This window comes from Myotis daubentonii, chromosome X (assembly GCF_963259705.1).
Source record: "Myotis daubentonii chromosome X, mMyoDau2.1, whole genome shotgun sequence".
In the NCBI taxonomy this organism is placed as follows: domain Eukaryota; kingdom Metazoa; phylum Chordata; class Mammalia; order Chiroptera; family Vespertilionidae; genus Myotis; species Myotis daubentonii.
In genome coordinates this window covers 21,222,233-21,245,645 of record NC_081861.1, presented here as the reverse complement: position 1 = coordinate 21,245,645, position 23,413 = coordinate 21,222,233, and the positions used below count along the sequence as shown (strand labels likewise).

Sequence of the window (23,413 nt, the reverse complement as noted above, 5' to 3'; positions counted from 1 at the left end):
AGCTGAAAAGCTGCAACAGGTACATTTCCATAGAATGAGGGAGCTGGGAACAGCAAAAGGTCTATATTTATAAAATAAAAAGAAGGAAGCCCTTCATCCAGAAGGGAATAAGAAAGCCCAAAGGGAATAGGAAAACAATAAGGAAGGAGGGGGAGAACTTCACATGTCCCATGTGAAGTTTGACCTTTGAGCCTAGGATTACTGTAGTTACCAGTCTAGGGGAATAGTGAGCAGTCAGAGGGTATATCAAGGCACCAGGATCTGCAACCTTTATAAGCCATAGGGAAAAAGAACTCAGTGGGACCCTTTTTCCCCTCTCAACGTGGGAGTACAGTCTGTGGGACTTTTTCCCTCTCCCCACATGGGAGTCTGTACTTGTTCTTCAATAAAGCTCCACCTTTGCTATACTACCCTCTGTCTGTGCATTCATTCTTTGACTCCAACGGACAAAGAATCCGGGATCCAGTCCAGAAATTCCTTTTCATTATTATGACAGTTGTAACATTTAAATTATATTTTAAAATAATATCCTGTCCTGGTGTAACTACTTTGATATCCCAGAGGTTTTTTGTTTGTTGTTTGTCCTTTTGCCATAGGAAATAGCTGCCTAGAATTCCTTTCTGTTGTCTATATGATGTGTTACAGATTGTAGAAAATTTTACATTTTGTTATAAGTATGTCAAAAATTGCCTGCTTGTTGGAAGTATCAGTTTGTTAGGAGATATTCATAATGTCAGATTTATGCACTTTCTATAAATCCACTCCTTTTGCTTGAAGATATACTTGGAAATAGAATGTTTCATCATTTAAGTAATTTCCCATAAAATGTCATAAATAAATAAGAGGCAAAAGGAGTACACTCAAGTGAAATGTATTGAGTATAATTATGTAAGTGTACTATAGAAACTAAACTTGGGAGAGAAAATATAAGATTTTCCCCAAGATACACCAATGAAATATAAAATGTCACATTTTAGTATGGACAGAAAATTAGGAAGGAATTATTCAAAACTAATTGTTGCTAACAAAATAGCAGTCAGTACTAGAATGAAGCTAGGATGTGGTCTTCCCCAAGTTGCTTTGTCCTTGTCCTAGTCAGTCACTTTTGGGTACCACTGTGCGATCCAAGACTTCTAGCACAATGATTCCTGTAGTGCAAAGGGGCATGGGTTACCTAATCCTGATAACAATCTTTGGTGCCCTCATCTAAGTTTATTTCTACTCTTAAGTACTTATGTGTCAATCTATATTCTGCAATGTAGAGTCAAGAAGGGGAGGCTTTCATATAAACAAATCATGCAAAGCCCATGCAAACTGTGATCAGCAATAGAAGGGCAAAGTATTGTCAGTACATATGGATAAATAGGCAATACAATTTGGAGAATAAAGAGGAAGGTAGTAACATGAATTTAGGTTTGATAAACGATATCCACACAGGGTCTGCTGAGAAGCACAGTTTGTTTGGCATAATGGCATTCTGAAGCTTGATTATCTCACTAGGCTAATAAGTTTGATTTCTGAGTCAAGGTTAGAATTGGTAAGATCTGCACTTTAAGAAGACGCTCTACTCTTCAGAATGGAGTGCAATGGAGAAAGGGCAAGACAGCAGAAATCACCTTTTTCTATTAACTCTTTTACCCTATCACTCCTCACACTGCAAAATACGTCCTATGGCTTACTTTCCAAATGAGTAAAAAAAACACACCATACATTCTGTTACATCTTAGCACCCTATCTTTGATTATATGCTCATATTAAAACCTTGTTAAGATTCTCATTTACTGGACCCTGTGGGTCCAAGTGGAAAAATACAACTTTCAAAAAAAGCATTAGGAAGATCAGAGTTTTCCCCTTCCTTATCTATAAATTTATTAATAAATTATTGAAAGTAGAGCATATTTGGTTTTTCTGAGTGTGGAGTTTCTACTGATGTTTTTTGTTTTATTTGGAAAATATTTTTGCATCTATAATTAGTTCTTTATTATTAGACTAGAGGCCCAGTGCATGAAATTCATGTGGGGGGAAGGGGGTGTCCATTAACCCAGCCTGTACCCTCTCCAATCCGGGACCCCTCGGGATCAGGCCTAAACCAGCAGTCGGACATCCCTCTCACAACCTGGGACCGCTGGCTCCTAACCGCTCGCCTGCCTGCCTTCCTGATTGCCCCTAACTGCTTCTGCCTGCCAGCCTGATCACCCCCTAACCACTCCCCTGCCAACCTGATCACCCCCTAACCACTCCCCTCACAGCCTGATTGATGCCTAACTGCTCCCTGATGGCCCAATTGCCCCCAACTGCCCTCCCCTGCCAGCCCGATGGCTCCCAACTGCCTTCCCTGCTGGCCTGGTTGCCTCCAACTGCCCTCTCCTGATGGCCTGATCACCCACAACTGCCCTCCCCTGCCAGCCATCTTGTGGCCACCATCTTGTGACAAAGTGAGGGCATTGCTCAAGGACCACCTAGGCCAGGGGTGGGCAACCCCTGGCATGTGTGCCAAACATGGCACGCCAGTAACTTTTGCTGGCACGTGAAACCCTCTCTTATAATCTTCCATTTACAATTTTTGTGAACATTTGAATGACTTAAATGTTAAATTACAAGGAACTGACAAGACAGTTGATGTTATGTTTGGTTACATAAAGGCTTTTGAAAAGAAACTGGAAGTCTTTAAGAGGGATGTGGATGGTGAGAGATTTAGATATTTCCCAAACCTCAAGAGGCACATCAAAGACCTCCCAAAAGATGACAGAACAGACTATCAAAGCCTTCAAAAGCTGTTTTTAAACATCATCGAGTCAACTATTGAGCAATTCTTCTCAAGATTTGCGAGATTCAGAGAACTGGAAGAGACAGCAAAATTCATGAGGTTTCCAGACAGCATGAAACTGCAGGAACTAAGTTTACAAATGTTTTCATGGATAGACATGGCTGACTTTGAAATACAGTTGATTGAATTTCAGAGTAGCTCAATTTGGAAGCAGAAATTTATTGACCTTAGAGTTGACTTGGAAAACATTGAAAAAAAGCGATTAGAGACAGGAGTACCAGAGAGAAGTGTCAAAAACGAACTATTTGAGGACTTGGAATGCCATTCCAGAAATTTTTTTCTGTTTAAAAACTTTGCAACAGCGTTACTCTCCATGTTTTCATCCACATATGCTTGTGAATCTTTGTTCTCAGTGACGAATTTTGTTAAGTCTCATAATAGGAGTAGCCTGACGGATGAAAGTAGTAGCTCGTGCATATCTCTGAAGGTCAGGAAATATAAACCTGATGTAAAATTTCTGTCATCAGTGGTGCAGCAGCAAAAGTCCCACTGATATTATCAAATGGAGTCATAAAGTTTTCTGTCGGACTATCAGTGTACATGTATACATTAAAAATAAATGTATTTTTCATCACCATATACTGTGTTTTTGTCGCTCAAATGAATTTTATTATTTCTTCAAGGTTCTTCACATATGTACACCTTAAGAGATATCAAGTAGGCATAACATGTTCTCAAAAAATTAGGGTTGGCATGCAAAAGAATTTTGAGTCAGAGATTTTGCTGGTTTTGGCACGCACTCACAAATAGGTTGCCCACCCCTGACCTAGGCTTTTATTACTATAGATTTAATGGAGATAAAATGAAGGCTGGACAACTCAAAGAGACAAATAATTAAAACCTTTGTTATTCTGACTTTGGGAATCATTCTTAACATATCCTATTTCTCATATCAGTAAAATAGAGTGAAGACAAAAAAAGCAGGATACAAAATTTCAATCCTCCACTTAGGATGAATAAAGCACTGACTTCTGTAGCTTCTATCTATCCTCTATAAAAAAAACCCTAATATGCAAATGACTGAACAGTGGAACTACCGATCGCTATGATGTGCACTGACCACCAGGGGGCAGATGCTTAACGCAGGAGCTGCCCCCTGGTGGTCAGTGTGCTCCCACAGGGGGAGCGCTGCTCAGCCAGAAGCCAGGCTCATGGCTGGAGAGTGCAGTGGAGGTGGTAGGAGCCTCTCCCGCCTCTGAGGCAGTGCTAAGGAGCTGCGATCCTGGCTTCTGGCTGGCAAGTGCAGCAGCAGTGGCAGGAGCCTCTCCAGCCTCCGTGGCAGCGCTAAGGACTGTGAGATGGCACAGGCCAAGCTGAGGGACCCTCCCCCAGTGCACAAATGTCATGCACCAGGCCTTTAGTATTTATAAAATGTCTGATATTTGTTTAGAGACTATGCCTTTAAAATTTACATTACCTGACTTATTGTCTCAGCAACTACTTCCCATCAGGGAGCATATGTATCCTTTAAAAAAATCTTTATTGTTGAGAGTATTACAGAGATTGCCCCCCCCCCCCGCTTTCCCCTCATTGCCCTCCTCCACCCGAATCCTGCCCCACCCTAGGCCTTTACCACCCTATTGTCTGTGTCCATGGGCTAGGCATATATGCATATAAATTCTTTGGTTAATCTCTCCCTACCTCCCTCCCTCTGAGATTCCTCAGTCTGTTCCATGTATCCATGCCTCTGGATCTATTGTTTTATATATATTTTTATTGATTTCAGAGAGGAAAGGAGAGGGAGAGAGAGATAGAAACATCAATGATGAGAGGGATTCATTGATCAGCTGCCTCCTGCACACCCCCTACTGAGGATGTGCCCTTGACTGGAATCCAACCTGGGACCCTTCACTCCATAGACTGACGTTCTATACACTGAGCCAAACCAGCTAAGGCTGGATCTATTTTATTCATCAGTTTATGTTGTTCATTAGATTCCTTGTTCATTAATATTTTTGTTCTTTTTTGTTGTTTATTTTGATTTTTAAATTCTATTGTTCATAGGTATGTATTTATTGCCATTTTATTGTTCATATTCTTGTTATTTTTCTTGTTTTCCTTATTATTAAAGAAGAACCTTCAACATTTCATGTAATACTGGTTTGGTGGTGATGAGTTAGTTGTAATTTTGATGGGGTTATGGGAGGCAGCGAGTACCATGTTTACCTACACTGCCATCTTTAAAAAGTTATCATATGTATCTTCTTGAAAGTAAATTGTTTCTTCCTCCCAATCAAACCAAGTTGTTCATGTGTAGCATCTTGGTCACAGGGGTAGACACCAAGAGAGAGAATGGAAATATTAGAAAGGGCAACCAGGTAGTATTTGAGATCTCAGTTCCAACAGCTCTAAGGCCAGACACACCCTTTGGTTTGATTATGTGAACCATTCGCTTTCCCTCTTATGAAAGGTTACTAGTAGACTTGAGTTTCTTATACACTACTTATAAGTAGTGTCAAAGAAAACACCTTAAATCTGTTCACTCTTTTCCATTCCTACCACAATTGCCCTACCTAATATTCTGATGACATCCTACTTCCACTGTTGAAATAGTTTCCTGATAAGCCTCCCCATATTTAACTGAGGCAGTGAATATTTAATTGCATTTCATCTTATTGCAGGTATATCTCCATGGATATGTGACTTATGCAGATGCATAGAGTCCCATTATGTGCTTTGTTTAATGCTCTATTTTTGATATATTGAAAGTCTTAATAATTTTATCTTGTTTTATGTAAGTAACTAGAGGCCCAGTGTACAAATTTATACATAGGGAGGAGGGAGGGGCGCGGGAGATTGGCCACTAGCTCCAAAGAGGGAGCCGGCCCTCGGCCCACCTGGGAAAGGGGCCATGTCTGCCACCACCCACCCCCAGTTCCCCATCCCAGCCCGGGGCCCGAAGGCCCCTGTGGGGTTGGGAGAGGAGGCGATGGTCGCCAGGCTGAGAACAGAAGGGATGGACACTGGACACTGATGCTGCTCCACCACTGCATGGTTCCCCACCTTCCCCGCTCCTCCATCCCTCACTGCTACACTGCCACCACAGTGGGGAAGGGAGAGGATAGGAGCAAGACAAATCCTTGTGTCAAGGGCTGACTTTCAATAGATCGCAGAGAGGGAGCTGCTCTGCTACGCACGAAACCCCAAACCCAAAAGCAGGTCGTCTACGAATGGTTTAGCACTAGGGGCCAGTGGGGGCCAGCCGGGGCAAGGGACTGTGAGAGGTTGGCTGTGGGAGTGCACTGACCACCAGGGGACAGCGCCTGCATTGAGCATCTACCCCCTGGTGGACAGTGCGCATCATAGTGACAGGTCAACTGGTTGTTCTGGTCGTTTGGTCATAACAATAGCTTAGCCTTTTATATATATAGATAGACTAGAAGCCCAGTGCATGAAATCATGTAGCCATGCACACCCGTGTGCGCACCGCCCACCCTTCCTGCCACTCGGCCCACCCGTGTGCGCCTTGCCACACTCACAGCCCCACCCACCCATGCTGGTCTTTGGTCGTTACAATGTTAGGGCCACAGGCCTTTTATAGTATTGATATGTGATGGGACAATGAGATATGTATATGAACAACTGAGATATGCTAGGCATAGGCTCAGGACTACAGCCTGAGTGGGTGGCAGGGTGTGTGCATGCTGAGCAGTTGGCATGGATGCCTAGTGTACACACATACACATGCCTAGTGCAATCTGGGCTCCCCATCAGGATGTGGGACTGGAATCTAGGTTCAGATTGGGGGTAGTGATGATGGCAAGCAGCAGCAAAAGCACTAATAGTGATTGCAGCAGCTGTAGGTTAGGGAAAGAGATAATACACCACATAGGGGAAGCGCATTGCTTCCAAAGTGGGAAGCTGACTTACCTGTATTTCCTCAGAGCCTGTCTCTGTAACATATGCACAATTATTAATTCCATGGCCTGAATGTCTGAACAAGAACTACTGTGCTCAAGCACTAAATGTGTTAATAAAGTCTTATAAAATAAAAGCATATACATGAACATTGTAATACTGCTTTGGGGAGTTATTAGAATTCTTCAAGGAGCTTAGAATTTCTGGTTTTGAAACTGCTGCAACATTGCAAAGAAAATATCAATAGGCTTAGAAATAGAAAATAAATTTATAGATCATTACATTTCACTGAAAAGAACACTATTTTCAGATGAAGACTTGGATCTTGGTGTTTCTGCTTCTCTGGTAGAACAGAGTAATAATACAATGACCTATGGAGAAAATCCACAAAATATAGTGACTCCAGAAGAAAGATACCAAGATAATGAAAGGTCTAGACCAGCGCTGAACAATAGTACTTTTTGTAATAATGATGATGGAAATGGTCTCTTTCAGAGTTTTCCAGTACACTATTTACTAGCCACCTGTGTCTATTGAGCAATTAAAATGTTGCTATGATGACTGAATAAGTAAATATTTAATTTTAATTACTTTAAATTTAAATAGACAAATGTGACTAGTGGTTAATGTAATGGACAGCAAAGGTCTAGATACTATGACATACGGTAATCTGAGCAAAATGAGTATGTTTATTTTGGATGAGAAAGACTTGATAAATTCTTGGATATTTTCAAACATCTTAAGGGTTATCATGTGGTTGTTTAGATACACTTGTGATTCCACAAAGCAGAACTAGAACTAATGAATAAAGGGTTATACAGGAACCAGTTATGGACTTTATATGAAGAACTTTCTAAAAAAAATGTGTCTAAAATTGAAATGGATAACTAGACTAGATGCCCTTCAAAGTCCCTTTCCTATGCTGTTAACCTATAGTTGGATCATCTAAATATTGGAAATAGTATATTATGGAGAGAATTTGTTTCCAGCTAGATAGCCATGTAATACTAAGGTCATTTAGGACACCCAGGGTAGGTGGCCTTGTCTATTTTTCTATTAAATCCTGGGTAAAATATGTCAGTCACTGAGATTAATAGTTCTATTTTCTACTTACTGTTTTTGAGAAAACTCCATTACTAAAGTAATTTGTGGGGGAAAAGAAAACTAACTTTTCAAGACTTTTTTCTTTAGGCTATCAACATAAACATTCCATGAGTCCTTCACTTCCCAGCTTTTACAGGTTTCTAAAATTATGTCTGTAAAACAATGACAGGTAAACATTGAGAGTGATGCAGTTCCTTGGTTAGATAATGGTTGATGCTAATTACTTCAAGTAAGACTGTAATCTGACTAGATGAAAGCAGTTACTATAATCGATTTATCTGTTTGCATTTGTACAATCATGTCTTTTGTGTGATATTCAGCTTAGGAAAAATTATAAAATTTATAAAGTTAAAATAATTACATATTTTATTTAACAACTCAAAAGCATTGGCAAATTAAATGATTCAACAACAAATATTTACAGAGCACGCTCTGATCCAAGCAATAAGCAGATGCTGTAGATACATGGGAGACATGGCATAGTCTTTACAATCATAGAACTTATAGTCAAATGGAAGAGATCGGAAAGTCAACTATTAATCACAGCTTGGAAATCAATGCTGTGATGAGAAGAAGAGCACAGAAGGGGATTGGAAACCCAGAGAAGGGTACCTAACGTAGCCTGTACTTGGGAAGGTTTGGGATGGGGAAAGGATACATTATTGAACACTTTTTAAAATCAATTTGATATGATTTTTCTCATTTAATCTGTCAATGTGGTATGCTTGTCCTGTATTTATCTGCCCTCAGATGCATCCTCTGCCCTATAATATACATATGCTGAATCCTGTAGACTGTAATTCTTAGGATGGCCAATATTTTGCTACCATCTGGGTTCTGCCAACAAAGTGGACCAACAGGAGATTAGAACCCAAGAAAATGGAGTAGACAGTTTTTTTTCTTTTCCTCTGCATCAGTTGGTTTCCCCTTCAGTGGCTACATATTTTACACAGCTACAGCCCCATCAGGTTGATAAATTATGGCTCTAGATCTTGTTGAACCCAGTAACACTATATCCTCTCTTTGTCTTCCCAGCCTAGAGGTGGGAATGACTTATTCATGTTGCTAATTACTGAATTCCCTGACTCTCTCCTGTTTAGTTTCTCCATCACTTGTGTAACCAATTCCCTGCATTAAACTGTCTCTGTGTTAAATATTTACAATGGTTTCCCTCCTAGATAATTCCTGACTGTTACATGTGTGGCCAATTATAGTGACAGATTTTCTAGTATTAAATTTCATCAAATTGTTAAGATAAACCCAGTTCTGTCACCAGCAGTTAAATATTTTATTTTTAATTTTTTTTTAATAAATATCATCTATAATTAATTTAAAAACGAAACAAAACAGCCAAAATACTGGAACCTCCTTCAAATTACATTCTATGTCTCTCATCCTCTTCATAGTCTATGCAAAAATAATATTTACACTCAGTAATATTTATATATTTTGAAAATTTTCTAATAACAAAAGTAATAGGGTGATATACTTAAATTTACTTGTTTGATGCAGCCCAAGTGCTACTCAGAGGGAAATAAATAGATTAATTAGAAAACAGGAAATATTTCAAATATCCAAGCCATTAAAGAAGCTGGGGGAAAATGCATACTTCACCTAAAAAAGTAAAAGGTGTGAAATAATGAATATAAATGTAGAAATAATAAAAAAGAAAATACTGGAGTTGTGTAACAAAACCTAGTTCTTTGAAGATGCTTATAAGCTACATAAGTTTAATAAATATTATCAATTATTTTGAAAGCAGAAATAAACTATAACAGAGTAAACTGTACAAAAATAAATGCAGAAGAGATTGCAGTATTATAAGAGAACACAACAAATATCTTGCCCTCAGGAAAACCAAATAGTGGACAGAGAACAATTTCTAGATATAGAACTACTTCAATAATAAATTAAAAAATGAATGAGAGAATGATCATTCTCCAACCCCTAAGGGATTAATAGATAAATATGATTATGATCAATGACTGCCAGCATTAGCATAAAGGAGACAACCAGGCATTATGTACCTCCTAATACAGCGGTTCTCAACCTGTGGGTTGCGACCCCTTTGGGGGTCAAACGACCCTTTCACAGGGGTCGCCTAAGACCATCATAAAACACATATATAATTACATATTGTTTTTGTGATTAATCACTACGCTTTAATTATGTTCAATTTGTAACAATGAAAATACATCCTGCATATCAGATATTTACATTATGATTCATAACAGTAGCAAAATTACAGTTATGAAGTAGCAATGAAAATAATTTTATGGTTGGGGGTCACCACAACATGAGGAAGTGTATTAAAGGGTCATGGCATTAGGAAGGTTGAGAACCACTGTCCTAATAGAAGTACAAATCATCACCTATGGAGTAGTCTTGAAAAAAAAATCTGATCAAGTTTATTCCTCTAACTAGCAAGTAAAGAAATACAGGAGACTTAAGAACATATTACAGGACACTGAAGTGTTACAGTCTGAAAACTCCAGACTATGAAAAACAGGACAGAACACAAGACCAGTGTAGGTGTTTTTTAACAATAAAAAATTAACTACAATGATAAAAAGGTGATGTGGGGAGAGCCTGTAGATTAAAAATGACTTAGAGGACATCATTAAAAATCTCAATGTATAGATCACATTTGGGTACCAATTCACAAGAAAATTATGAAAAATGAATGGTTATATGACATCAATGACATTTAAACATTTTAAAACTAATAACTGTATTGTTTAAATTTTACAAAGTATTCAGTCATTTTTAATGTATACTGAAATATTTAGAGGAGAAATGATGTTATGTCTTCGATTTTCTTAACATTTTTCCAGCAGCAGAGATTGGTGGGTAGATGGGGGGTATAGTTAGAACCAGATTGGCCATGAATTGATGATTGTAGAGACTGAGTATCAGGTAATGGGCTTCATTAACTATTCTTTCCACTGTTGTGTATATTTTAGAATTTATGTAATAAAAACTTTTTATTGTAAATATCATGCAATTAAACTTGACATATCAAGTGAAATGGACAACTTTTTAAGAAAAAAATAAGTTTGTAAAGAGAGAATTCTAAATGAATAATACAAACTGAAACTGTTTTCAAAGCTAAAGTCACACTTAAATCCTCTAGAATAGGGAGATTTGAGGGTCATTTCTACCAAATGGTCAGGGAGAACTAAATCACCATCTCATGTAATATCTTCTAATGAATACAAATATTTCTCCCAGGCTAGCTCTCCTTGATTCAAAAACCAGATGAGAATTCCCTATGAAAATAATACTTGAACCAGGCTTACTTACATGGCAGTAAATGTCTTAGATTGATAGAATACTCAACATAGCAGTGAAAAAACTGAACAAACTCTGCCTGAAAATGAAAACATGATTCAACATTAAAATATATTTCAACTTTAATTCCCTACATTAAAATATTAAATAAGTATATAACATTGCTAGGGAAACCAAAATAAAGTATCACAGAGTGGGTGGCTTAAAAAACATAAATTAATTTCCTTAAAATTCTGGAGACTAGAAGTAAAAGATCAGTGTGTTGGCAGGGCTAGTTTCTTCTGAAGCTGTTTCCTTGGCTTGCAGATGGCTATCGCTTCCCTCTATCTTCCCATGATCTTTCCTTACTATGTATGTTCTCATACCCTCTTCTTCTGAGGACAACAGTCATATTAGATTAGGGCCATTCTTATGACCTCATTTTACCTTAATAACCTCTTTAAAGGCCTTATACACACATTCAGTCAAATTCTGAGTTAATGGGATCAAAGACTTCAACATATGAATTTTGGGGTATACAATTCAACAAATAACAGGAGAAAAATGGAATAGATTAAATTAATGGGTATAGAAAAATAAGGACAGAGAAATTCAATAAAAATTCATGGGGTACAATGTAGAAAACTAATAAGATTAGAAGGGAATTTCCATTTCTTAAATCTATAGCAAATAAAAATTTCCATGAAAGTCAGGGGAAAGACACATATGACCATCTCTATTCTTCAAAACTACACTGACACACAAAGTCAGAGCTGTGGATATCAAAATAAATAAGAGGTATGAATATTGAAAAGAAAACGATACTAAATGGTGATAATATGATCAGCTATGTAGAAAATACTAAGGAATAAACACGTGGAATATTCAAATGAATAAAACACCTAAGAGAGATAGTGTAAGTTCGCTGTAGCAAAAACAACAGCCTTGAAACAAACAAAAAAAAGCAATAACTAATTAGTATATGTATTTTAAAATATCCCATTCACAACAACAACAAAATCCAAAAATTTTCTTAAAAGAATCATCACATAAATGTATGAGATCATTACAGAGGCAACATTTACTGATAGATACAGGTAAAATAAGTCCCAAATGACCAGGTATTTCATATTTATTGATGGAATCCACATCATCTGTAAAGATGTCAATTCTGATTTACCCACTCAGTGTCTTACCTGTAGCTTCCAAGATGAGAATTGGGCTTGGGCTGCTATCTTCTGCTCCCAAGACCAAGCCTGGGAAACCACAGAAGAAAGAATGAGAAACAATAATAAAATCAAAACAAAGTATGATAAACCCTGGGGGAGACTGAGGATTGTGTTGAACTGGTACTTGCCTGTGGAGTGAGGGCGCTCTGGACAAACGAGAAGTTGGGCAGAGTTTGTAACTTTAATAGAAGGCAGAGGACAGTATAGGGAGGGGCAAAGATTTTAAACTTGTGCTTCTGCATCCCTGCAGAAATCCAAAGCTTCCCCTAAGACCACAAAAGCCAGCAGCCCTGGGTAAATAAAGTCAGGACAGTGGGAAAGATGGGGCTGATTGTGGCAATATGACTCAGCGCTGCTAATATTCACCTAAAACCTCTCTAATGAGAATGGGTTGTTTTTCTTTAAAAATACTTGATTGTAGCACAATTAAGGAATGGCCTAAATTTCAACAGTATCACCTGTAGGGAGAGTAGGCTTTTTTCACACGCACACACACACACAGACACACACAAACATGCACACACGCACAGACACACACACACATATATTTTACATGTACACTTGGTAGAAGGGTAAAGTGTACAAAATATTTCCAACTACAAATGAGGGCTATAACAAAGAAAATCACTGTACTGGACAATGGAATGTCAGGTTAGCTGAAAGGAGGCAGGGCATCACAAAATCAAGCTGTTCAGCCTCTTCCATGTACAAAATAATTTTTTTTTAGAATAAAATGTTTCCAAAGTCTGAGTCTGGCTGGTACAGAGACCCTATGGAAGTTGGGCTTCTTCTCTGTCATGGGTGCTACTACCCCCCAACCAGTATCTAGCTAGAACCCAAACCATTCTCTGTAAGAGCTGCACTTGAGCAAACAGTCAGGGCGGGTGGGGCGGGGGGATCATTTCCCACCTAGTCTTTCATTGAGAAGCCAGGATCCAAGAGGAGGAGCCTCCCAAGGAGAGGACTGAGCAGTCCACCCCTTCCAGAAGAGGGTACCCCACTGAATCCTACATCGCTGCGGACGTTACTCCTGGGAGACTGCAGGCAGGGGTCTCAGGCTGAGCAGCGCCCCATGTTTCATATGAGGGAATCTCAGGGAGTGGAGGCCTTGGTCTGAGCCTGGCAGACAGGTCAGCAGAGGGAAGAGGCCAAACTTGCCAGGTATCAGAGTGAGGACTTGAAGGAAAATAGGAGTTCCTGATGAAATAGGCCCCTTTCCTGCCATGTTTCTGCAATGATCCCTGGGAAGACGCAGGCCAGGGTCACTGGATGCGGGCAGGAGAAGAGAGGGTCTGGTCTCTGCCAGACAGCAAGTTGCAGGCCCTGAGGGAGGACCGAATTGACCCCTACCCTACATACAGGAGGTAGCACAGAATCCAGCCCTCTGCCTACTTTAAGCCCTGGGAGGCCCCAGTGTGGGGGTGGGATGTGGCAGGCCCTGACTTCACACTAGGGAATCAGGGGGAGCTCAAGACCTTGCTCTGAGTTGCCCCTTTCCATGTCAGGTGGGGGGATGGTGGCACTCGGGCCCTGCCAGCCCTCCAGAGGAGGATCGTGAGAAGGGGTTTCTGAGTCTTCTGCCCCCAAAAAGAGGGGGGCACGCAGAAGACCCACACCCAACACTGTCAGCATGGAAGGTGCCAAGCAGGGCAGTCAGGCAGAAGTGATCTCTCCCCCACGTCCTCCCTCCAGAGGGGCAGTCTCATGGAAAAGGGGCCTTGGACTGAGGGGTGCATCATGAGGTCCGCCAAAGGGAGGACATGCAAGCCCTGACGGGAGTAAATAGAAATGCCTTGGATCTGTCTGAAAGTAAGCCTACATTCTCAGATAGTGTGGGGTAGAAGGGTGTGAGGGTGTACCTTGCCCTGCTGCTGAGGTCCACGCTGGGTAGCCCTGGCGTATAGGGACCATCTGCTGCTCCCTCACCACTTCCACCCTGATGGTTTCAGGGTGGGAAGCAGCTGGATCTGGAGCCCAGGAACGCAGGCAGAGGGAAGCTGCCCAGGCGGTGCCAGGAGTCAAGGTGAAGACTCTGAGCCAGGACTCAGTGGTGTTTCCACTCCAGACAGAGTAGAGGGGTCCTGGTCCGGCCTTGCCCCTGCAGTCGTCCTGGGAGACCTCAGGCAGTGTTTCTGGTTGTGGCGTTTGGGGACTGTCCTCTGGGGAATCTGAGGGACTTGAGGTTTTCTGTGAAGGGTGTGGAGTTCGGTCAGAAGGGAGAAAAGCCTGGTCTCCGCCAGACTTCCAGGTGAGGACCCTGAGGAAGACGGGGAAACGTCCCACCCCAGAGGGTGGGGGCCAGGTTCGGTTCTGCCAGGATTTGCCTGTGCCTCAGCCCTAGGCAAATCCCTGCACAGGTGTTTCTTTGGATATGGTACTGCCCTGGGGAAAGGAGGCTTCTTCTCAGCAGGTCAAACTCAGGTCAGCACCTTAAGGAGGACCCTAGGGGAGGTGTGCGGGGAGCTGCCCCCCTTGCCCTCCACATCCCCCCCGCCCCCCGCAGACAGAGGAGTCTCCCGCACCCCACCACCATTTCCCTTTCCTTGGGATAGCCAGGCAGGGTCCCCAGAAGTTCTGTTTTGAGAATTGCATCCCCCCCCCCAACCCATCCGAGGGGTGCGGCTTCAGACCCTCAGGTGGAGGAGTCCTGGGCCTGGGCAATGATCAGGGCGAGAATCCCTAGGAAGAAGGTTAGATCTCCCTCCACCGCCACCGAGGGTAGGGGCCAAACTCGGTCCTGCCTGTGGCCTCAGCCCCGGGCAAATCCTCGCACAGGTGTCTGGATATGGCACTTCGCAGCTTGCGTTTTGGGGAGCCTGAGGGACAAGGGGCTTCTTCTGAGCGGGTCAGACTCAGGTCGGCACCTTAAGGAGGACCCTAGTGGAGGTGTGCGTGCTTGCTTGCGGGGGAGCTGCCCCTCAGACAGTGGCGGGAAGCTCCCGCCTCCTCCCCCACCCCTTGCCCTTACCATGAACCCTGGGAGAGCCAGGCAGGTTCCCAGGATGTTCTGGGTCCAGCTCTCTATTGCTGGAGCTGGGGGGTGGGGCTTCAGAGCCACAGATGGAGGGAGTCCTAGGACTGGCCAATCATCAGAGCGAGGTCTCTGAGGCAGCCAGGAAGGAACCGCCCACTGCAGACACAGGGCCACCAATCCTGCCCCGCCCTGCCCCTGCAGTGGTCCCTGGGTGACCCCACGCAGCGTTCCCGAATTGGGCTCCTTTGGCATTTTCGCCTCAGGAGCCTGAGGGACATGACGTTTTTCTCTGAGGCCCGCGGAGTTAGGTCCAAAGAGCGAGAAATTAATTCGAGGCTCTGCCTGGCATGAAGGTGAGCACCCTGGGGAAGACGGGGGAGACCGCCCACCGCAGAGGGTGGGGGCCAAACAGGGTGCTGGGGTGCCCGCAGTCCTGGGGAGCTCCAAGCATCCGTGGTTGATGTGGCGTTTCGGTTCTGTCTCCAGAGTCTGAGAGACATGAGGTTTCGTCTGTGGGCCCCGTGTCAGCTCAGCAGAGAAAGGCGTCTGAGACACTCGCTGGTCCTGCCTAATGCAGGAAACCTCCGTTCAGTGTGTGTGTCGGGGGGGGGGGGGGTACGGGGGGGGGCGGGGGAAGCTTTGCCATGATTTTGCCGTTGGCTTTGAGAGACCACAGGCGAGGCCCTTCAATATAGTGTGTCCAGGCCCGCCCTCCAGCTCAGAGTCCCAGGGACATGAGGCTGTGGCAGCTGGGGAAGCAGGAGGTGCCCCTGCCTCTGCTAAGCACCCCTGAGAAAGTACTGAGGGGAGAACTCACCACAGAGAGGGTGCGCCAGCCGCTGCCGGCCCAGCACGCACGCGCAAACACAGGCGCTTGTGCGCGCATGCGCGCCCCCCACACACACGCACACAGCACAGGCTTGCTCGCTCGCATGCGCCCCTCCCCCCCCACAGCACAAGCACGCTCCCGCGCGCGCACACACACACACACACACACACACACACACACACAGCACAGGCTTGCTCGCTCGCATGCGCCCCCCCCCACAGCACACGTGCGCTCGCTCGCACACACACAGCACACGCACGCTCGCACGCGCCCCCCCACAAAGCACACATGCGCTCGCACGCGCACACACACACACACACACAGCACAGGCTTGCTCGCTCGCATGCGCCTCCCCACAGCACACGTGCGCTCGCTCGCACACACACAGCACACGCACGCTCGCACGCGCCCCCCCACACAGCACACATGCGCTCGCACGCACACACACACACACACACACACACACAGCACAGGCTTGCTCGCTCGCATGCGCCCCCCCACAGCACACGTGCGCTCGCTCACAGCACACGCACGCTCGCACGCGCCCCCCCACACAGCACACATGCGCTCGCTCGCACACACACACACACACCACACACACGCTCGCACGCGCACACACAGCAAACGCGTGCTTGCTCACTCACACACTCATCACACGCACACTCACAAACACAGCACACAGCACACACACACGCTCACACGCGCTCACTCGCACAAGCGCATACACTCACACACCACATGCACCCTCGCGCACACACGAACACTCACACACTCACACACACACAGCACAGGCTTGCTCGCTCGCATGCGCCCCCCCCCACAGCACACGTGCGCTCGCTCGCACACACACAGCACACTCGCACGTGCCCCCACACACACAGCACACATGCGCTCACTCGCGCACACACACACACACACACCACACACACGCTCGCACGCGCACACCCAGCACACGCATGCTTGCTCACGCACACACTCATCACACGCACACTCACAAACACAGCACACACACGCTCACACGCACTAGCGCATACACTCACACACCACACGCACCCTCGCGCGCACACGAACACTCACACACACACACACACACAGCACAGCACAGACAGCACATGGCCCCAGGCTTCCCTTTGTGCTTACCTCTGGTAATCAGAGGGCATTTGGCAGTCTGGCTGAGTATGAGGCTTTTTCTGAGGGGTGTGGTGCAGACTCAGGTCAGTAGAGGGTGAAGGCCTAGGCCCTGCCAGGCTTCAAGATGAGAACCTTGAGGGAGGAGTGAGAGGACCTGGGAATCCAGATTGTGGGGGTCTCACAATAGGCTGCCTCTCACAGAAGCCTCGGGCAGGGCTGTGGAGCACAGACGCCTCTCTTTATCCACCACTGACTTCCTTTTCTGCCAACTAAGGGACACAGTGACCCTGGGCTGAGGGAACATGCTCAGGCCAGTAGAAGCGAGGAGATGCCGGACCTGCCAGGAATACATATGAACACTTTGAGGATAGATGATGGGACCATTCACTTCAGACAGAGGGGCTCCACAAACACCCCACTCCACTCCCTGTCAACCATGGGAAGACACAGGCAGTAGCAGTCACGTGTGGTATTTCCTCACTTCTTCCAGGAACTTGTGGGGCTTGCCCCTTGGGAGTGAAGCCTTGATCTGAGGAGGCACTGAATACATTGAGGGATTGTGGGAGGACAGAAGATATTCCCCTCCCCTCACTCTCCTCACCCCCCCCCCCCCGCAACACACACACATACACTGTAGGACAGATAGTGTTCAGCCCCTGTCACAGCCCTAGGATACCCAGGGCAGGAGTGGCAGGATGTGCCTCTCTTTGCTTTTATCTGGAGGTTCTCAAGGGAGAGACAACCTAGCTCTGAAAGAGCCAGGGCAGCCTGCAGAGGGTAGAGTCTGAGGTCCAAATTGGGGTTTGCCAGTGTCAGGACTGAGAGCACTCCCTACAGCACAACAGATAGGACCCAGGCACTCTCTGCCCTTGCTGTCAAAATGGGAGGACTAGGGGCATGGTCGCTGAATGTAGCCCTCTTTCATTACCCACCTCCCCGGGGGATGGGGGTGTCTCATGAAGGTGAAGACCTTGTTCCCATGAGTGTGGCCTGAGTTCAGCAGAGGGAGGCTATCACACCCTGCAAAGTGCCAACATGAAGACTCTGGGGGAAGACCTCTCACCCCATGGAGAGGGATCTCACAGAAATGCCCCTGCAGTCAGGCCTGGCAGGCCACACAGGAGGGTTACCGAATGTATTATTTTCTGACGTCCACTTTGGGAATCTGGGGGAGCTGAGGCTTTTTCTGAGGTTTGTGACTTCAGGATAGTTAATAGAGGATACAGCCAGATCCTGCCAGACATCAAGAAGGGGGCGAGAAGGTCTCCCACCCTAGGTAGATGTGGCCTCAGCCTGCCCTGGAAACCCCCCTCCCCCCATAGCTAGAGGGCCCCAGTCCCACCCTTCTCTTCCTGCCAACCCCAGGAGAGCATGGCAATGTTGGCCCTATGTGGCATTTCCTTACTTTTGTCTGGAGGAAGGTCTCAGAGAGGTGGTCTAAGGAGGCGACCGTTTTAGGGGGAGCCACAGCAGCTCAGAAGAGGGCAGAGTCTCAGGTTCTGGCTGGCATCAAGGTAAGGACCCTTAGTGAGGCCTGAAAGCCCCTTTCCCCCAAAAGATGGACCCCACAGAATCTCATCCCTGGGAGGATCTGAGCTGGCATGGCCAGATGGGAAAACTCTCACATTTGCCAGGAGCTCTACCTGGAGTCAAGGTGATGGAGTGCTTGAGGAAGGTGAGGCCGTGGCTGGAGGAGGAGCTTCAGGTCAGAGGAGGGCAGGACAGACCTGGCTCGGGATACAGATGAATAAATACTTTGAGGGAGAACTGACCATATTCCCCATGCCAGAACAGACCCCAGGCAGGTGTGTCTAGATTTGGTGTCTTTTTCCTTTTGCCTGCAGTGTCCCAGGGAAGTGAAGGCCTTTGTCTGAGCTAGTGACATCAGCAGAGGAAAGAATCCCAGGATCTGTGAGGCGTCAAGGTAAGATAAGGACCTTGAAGGGGGACTAAGGGTACCCCCTAACTCGGACAGAAGGGGAGTTGCTCACAGAAATGCCACCCTGTTCCCAATATCCACCCTGGGAGGAACTGGACAGTAATTCCGAGATGTGGTGCTCCCTCACTTGCTGCATGGGGTGGGCGGAGATGTTTCTGGAAGGTGAGGCCTTGGTCTGAGGGGCTGATTTCAGGTCACTGGAGGTGGTGGGCCCAGGCCCTGCCAGGAGCAAGGAGGAATACCTGGAGGGATGACAGAGGGAACCCCCATCCCTGCTGTCAGTCCTGGGAGACCCGGGGCAGGGATGGCTGGATGTGATGTCCCTTTACTTTTGTCTTGGCGACGGTCTCAGGGAGTTGAGGGCCTCGGTGTGCATACGAAGGCCGGTCAGCTGTGGGAGCCACATCAGGTCTGAAGAGGAAGGAGTCCCGGCTCTACCAGGAGTCCAGGAAAGGACCCTTGGTGAGGACCAAAGGTAATTCCCACGCCAGAAAGAAGAGACTGTGCAGAGCCTGGCTGTTTTCCATTCTCAGCTCTGGCAGGACCCAGGCAGGGTTGGCTGGATATAATATGCTCTGACTTTTTCCAAGGGTGCGGGAGCTGTCTCGGCAAGGTGAGGCCATTTTCTGAGGGGGTGATGTCCAGTTAGCAGGGGTTGGCCCAGGACCTATCACCCATAAAGATGAAAACCATGAAAGAGGATTGAGGATAACCCACCATCCAACTGATGGGGCCCAGCCCTTGCCATCGGCACTGGAAGGACTTAACAGGGGTGGCAAGAAGTGGAGCCTTGTCACCTTTGTCCAGGGGTTCTCAGGGAGATGAGGGCCTTGTTCTAAGGAGGCAGTGGTCTGAGGGGGAGCCACAACAGGTCATCAGAGGGACGAGATCCAGACTCTGCCAAGATTTAAGGTAAGGACCCTGAGTGAGCACTGAGGGCAGCACACCCTCACCGTAGGACTTAAGGCATACCCAGCTCTACCCTTCCCCTGCTGTGAGATCTGGGAGGCCCTGAGGCACAGTGGCTGGATACAATGCACCCTCACTTTCTTCTAGATCAGCGGTTCTCAACCTGTGGGTCGCGACCCCTTTGGGGGTCGAATGACCCTTTCACAGGGGTCGCCTGAGACCATCGGAAAACACATATATAATTACATATTGTTTTTGCGATTAATCACTATGCTTTAATTATGTTCAATTTGTAACAGTGAAATTGGGGGTCACCACAACATGAGGAACTGTATTAAAGGGTCACGGCATTAGGAAGGTTGAGAACCAATGTTCTAGATGGTCTCAGGGAGGTGAGGGCTTGTTCTGAATGGTCAGTACCCAGGACAGCAGAGGGAGGTGTCCCAGGCCCCACCAGGCATCAATGTGAGGGATGCAGGTAACCCTCAGATAGCAGTTGTCAGGAGAGGGCCTCTGTGTGAGGTACGGTCCTCAGGGCAGCAGAGCAGAGGAGGCCCAGGCAGAGCGAGGAGACAATATGAGATACAAACCCTGAATGTCTATCAAAGTCTCCACACAGTCCCCAACACCACCTGCTCATAGTCAGCCCTAGAAGCCCTGGGCTGTGCTGGCTGGCTACACCCTGAGGAGCTTTCTCACATCATCTTACAGGTTCGTGGGAGACAAACCATCCAGGACAGGAAGACAGGAGCCCATTGAGGCCCTAGAGCACCTCCTAAATAGAAGACCTGTAAGTCAGTATTTGTCAGAGCTGCCGAGGGTGCACATCTCTGCTGAGGCCACTGACTCTCTCCCTCTCTCCCCCAGGCTCCAGGGAACCCATCTCCCATAATCCTGCTCACACTTCCACCTGCTACCCACAACAAGAGTCATCATGTCTCACTCCTCAAAGCGCCCACGCCTCACATTTGAGCCAAACTTTCAGGCCCAAAGTGAGATAATGTTTCCCATACCTGAGGAGGAGAACTCCTCCATTTCCTCTTGCTCTTTCAGCTTCTCCTACCCCTCCACCTCCCCCTCCCCCTCCCCTCCATCCTCTCCTGTAATCCCAGGCAGCTTAGAGGAGGAAGAGGAAAAGGAGGCTGTGAAGGAGGGGGGAAACGAGGAGGAGGAGGAGGAGGAGGAGGAGGGTGAAGCAGAAGCAGAGATGGAGGGTGAGGAAGAAGAGAAGGAAAACAAAAAGGAGGAGGGGGAAGAGGAGGGAGAGGAGAAGAAGGCTGTGAAGGAGTGGTGGGAGGAGGGGGACGAGGAGGAGGAGGAGGAGAAGAAGGCTGTGAAGGAGTGGTGGGAGGAGGGGGAGGAGGAGGAGGAGGAGGAGAAGGAGAAGAAGAAGAAGGCTGAGAAGGAGTGGTGGGAGGAGGGGAAGGAGGAGGAGGAGGAGAAGGAGAAGAAGAAGAAGGCTGTGAAGGAGTGGTGGGAGGAGGGGGAGGAGGAGGAGGAGAAGGAGAAGAAGAAGAAGGCCGAGAAGGAGTGGTGGGAGGAGGGGGACGAGGAGGAGGAGGAGAAGGAGAAGAAGAAGAAGGCTGTGAAGGAGTGGTGGGAGGAGGGGGACGAGGAGGAGGAGGAGAAGGAGAAGAAGAAGAAGGCTGTGAAGGAGTGGTGGGAGGAGGGGGAGGAGGAGGAGGAGAAGGAGAAGAAGAAGAAGGCTGTGAAGGAGTGGTGGGAGGAGTGGTGGGAGGAGGGGGACGAGGAGGAGGAGAAGGAGAAGAAGAAGAAGGCTGTGAAGGAGTGGTGGGAGGAGTGGTGGGAGGAGGGGGACGAGGAGGAGGAGGAGGAGAAGCTGGAGAAGCAGGAGAAGCAGGAGCAGCCTGCTTCTGAGACATCAAGACCTCCCCAGAGTCCTCAGAGATCCACGGCATGGAGCACATCAGTTGGAGGCTCCAGCAACCAAGACAACAAGGATACAAGCTCTCTGCAGACCTCAGCAGACCCCGAGTCTCTGCATAGCGACCACATAGATGAGAATGTGACCAATTTGGTGCATGCCATGATCCTCAGGTATCGTTTGAGGAAGCCTATTACAAAGGCAGAGATGCTACACGTTGTTAACAAAAGGGACAAGAGTCAATTCTCTGTGATTTTTAAGAAAGCTTGTAAGTGCTTGGAGGTAATCTGTGGCATTGATGTGAAGGAAGTGGTTCCTGCCACCCACTCCTATGTCCTTGTCAACTCACTGGATCTCACCTATGATGAGATGCTTAGTGACCACCAGAGCATGCCTAAAAACGGCCTCCTGATCATCATCCTGGGTATGATCTTCCTAGAGGGCAACTGTGCCCCTGAGGAAGACATTTGGGAGTTCCTGAATATGATGGGAGTTTATGCTGGGAGGGAGCACTTCATTTATGGGGAGCCTAGGAATCTCATCACCAGAACATGGGTGCAGGAGAATTACCTGGAGTACCAGCAGGTGCTTAATAGTGATCCACCACGCTACCAATTTATGTGGGGTCCAAGGGCCCATGCTGAAACCAGCAAGTTGCAAGTTCTGGAATTTTTGGCCAAGATCAAAGGGACTGACCCCATTTCCTTCTCATGCTGGTATGAGGAGGCTTTAAGAGATGAGCAAGAGAGAGCCCAGGCCAGAATTGGCCCTGTGGGTCATGCTGCTGCCATGTTCATGGCACAGCCTCTCCTTCCCCAACGGAAGAATGAGCACAAATCTTCACTCTGTGTTTGAAAAGGGCATTCACATTTCTAAGTACAGGAGAGTCAGAGGCTGGGTCAGGCTGGGAAGAATACAGTGTACAACAGCTTTGTGTTCTCTGTTGATGGCTTGGAGGTTTATCCTTTGTTCCCCCTCCTTTGGGTTTTTCTTAAAAGCTGTTCCTTCCCATGGACGGTTTATTAGCTTTAGAATCTAAGTTGATGAATGAAAGTGGTCTCACATGCATTGTTGCTCTTTGGGTTTAAGAATGAGTTTTGATATTTTTAAAAATAAATTGGGGAAACTTCCTTCTTTTGTGGTCTGGAAGAAAATATGATGACACTGGAATGGGAATTTCCTTGGAAATGTGAAAGCAGCCTGCAGAAATTAGAGGGGGGGAAATGTAACAGGTGGTTAATTTTTGGATTCCTTAACCATTTCAGTTTATTCTGTAACATTAAAAGATATATACCTGGATTTCCTTGACTTATTCAAGAAAGTTGGTGTAATCATAGAAAATGTTAATAAAGGAATTTTACAAATGCTCACCTACTCATTTATTTGCCAGACATTAATTGTATATGTCCTCTTTGGAAAGCACTGGGTCAGTAGTGGAGATACTAGGATAAGCAAGAC

General features: G+C 46.2%; 1 protein-coding gene and 1 pseudogene across 1 annotated transcript; one reads left to right on the top strand and one right to left on the bottom strand.

Annotated features, from left to right (window-relative positions):
* Positions 1 to 19,567, bottom strand: part of LOC132223422 (threonylcarbamoyl-AMP synthase-like) — a 62,687-nt pseudogene extending 43,120 nt beyond the window's left edge.
* A 975-nt stretch (positions 19,568 to 20,542) lies between these two features.
* Positions 20,543 to 22,810, top strand: LOC132223421 (melanoma-associated antigen 10-like). Its single transcript, XM_059678632.1, has 2 exons — positions 20,543 to 20,548; positions 21,968 to 22,810. The coding sequence occupies exons 1-2, from the start codon at positions 20,543 to 20,545 to the stop codon at positions 22,808 to 22,810; spliced, it is 849 nt and encodes a 282-aa protein (XP_059534615.1).
* Positions 22,811 to 23,413: the final 603 nt, after the last annotated feature.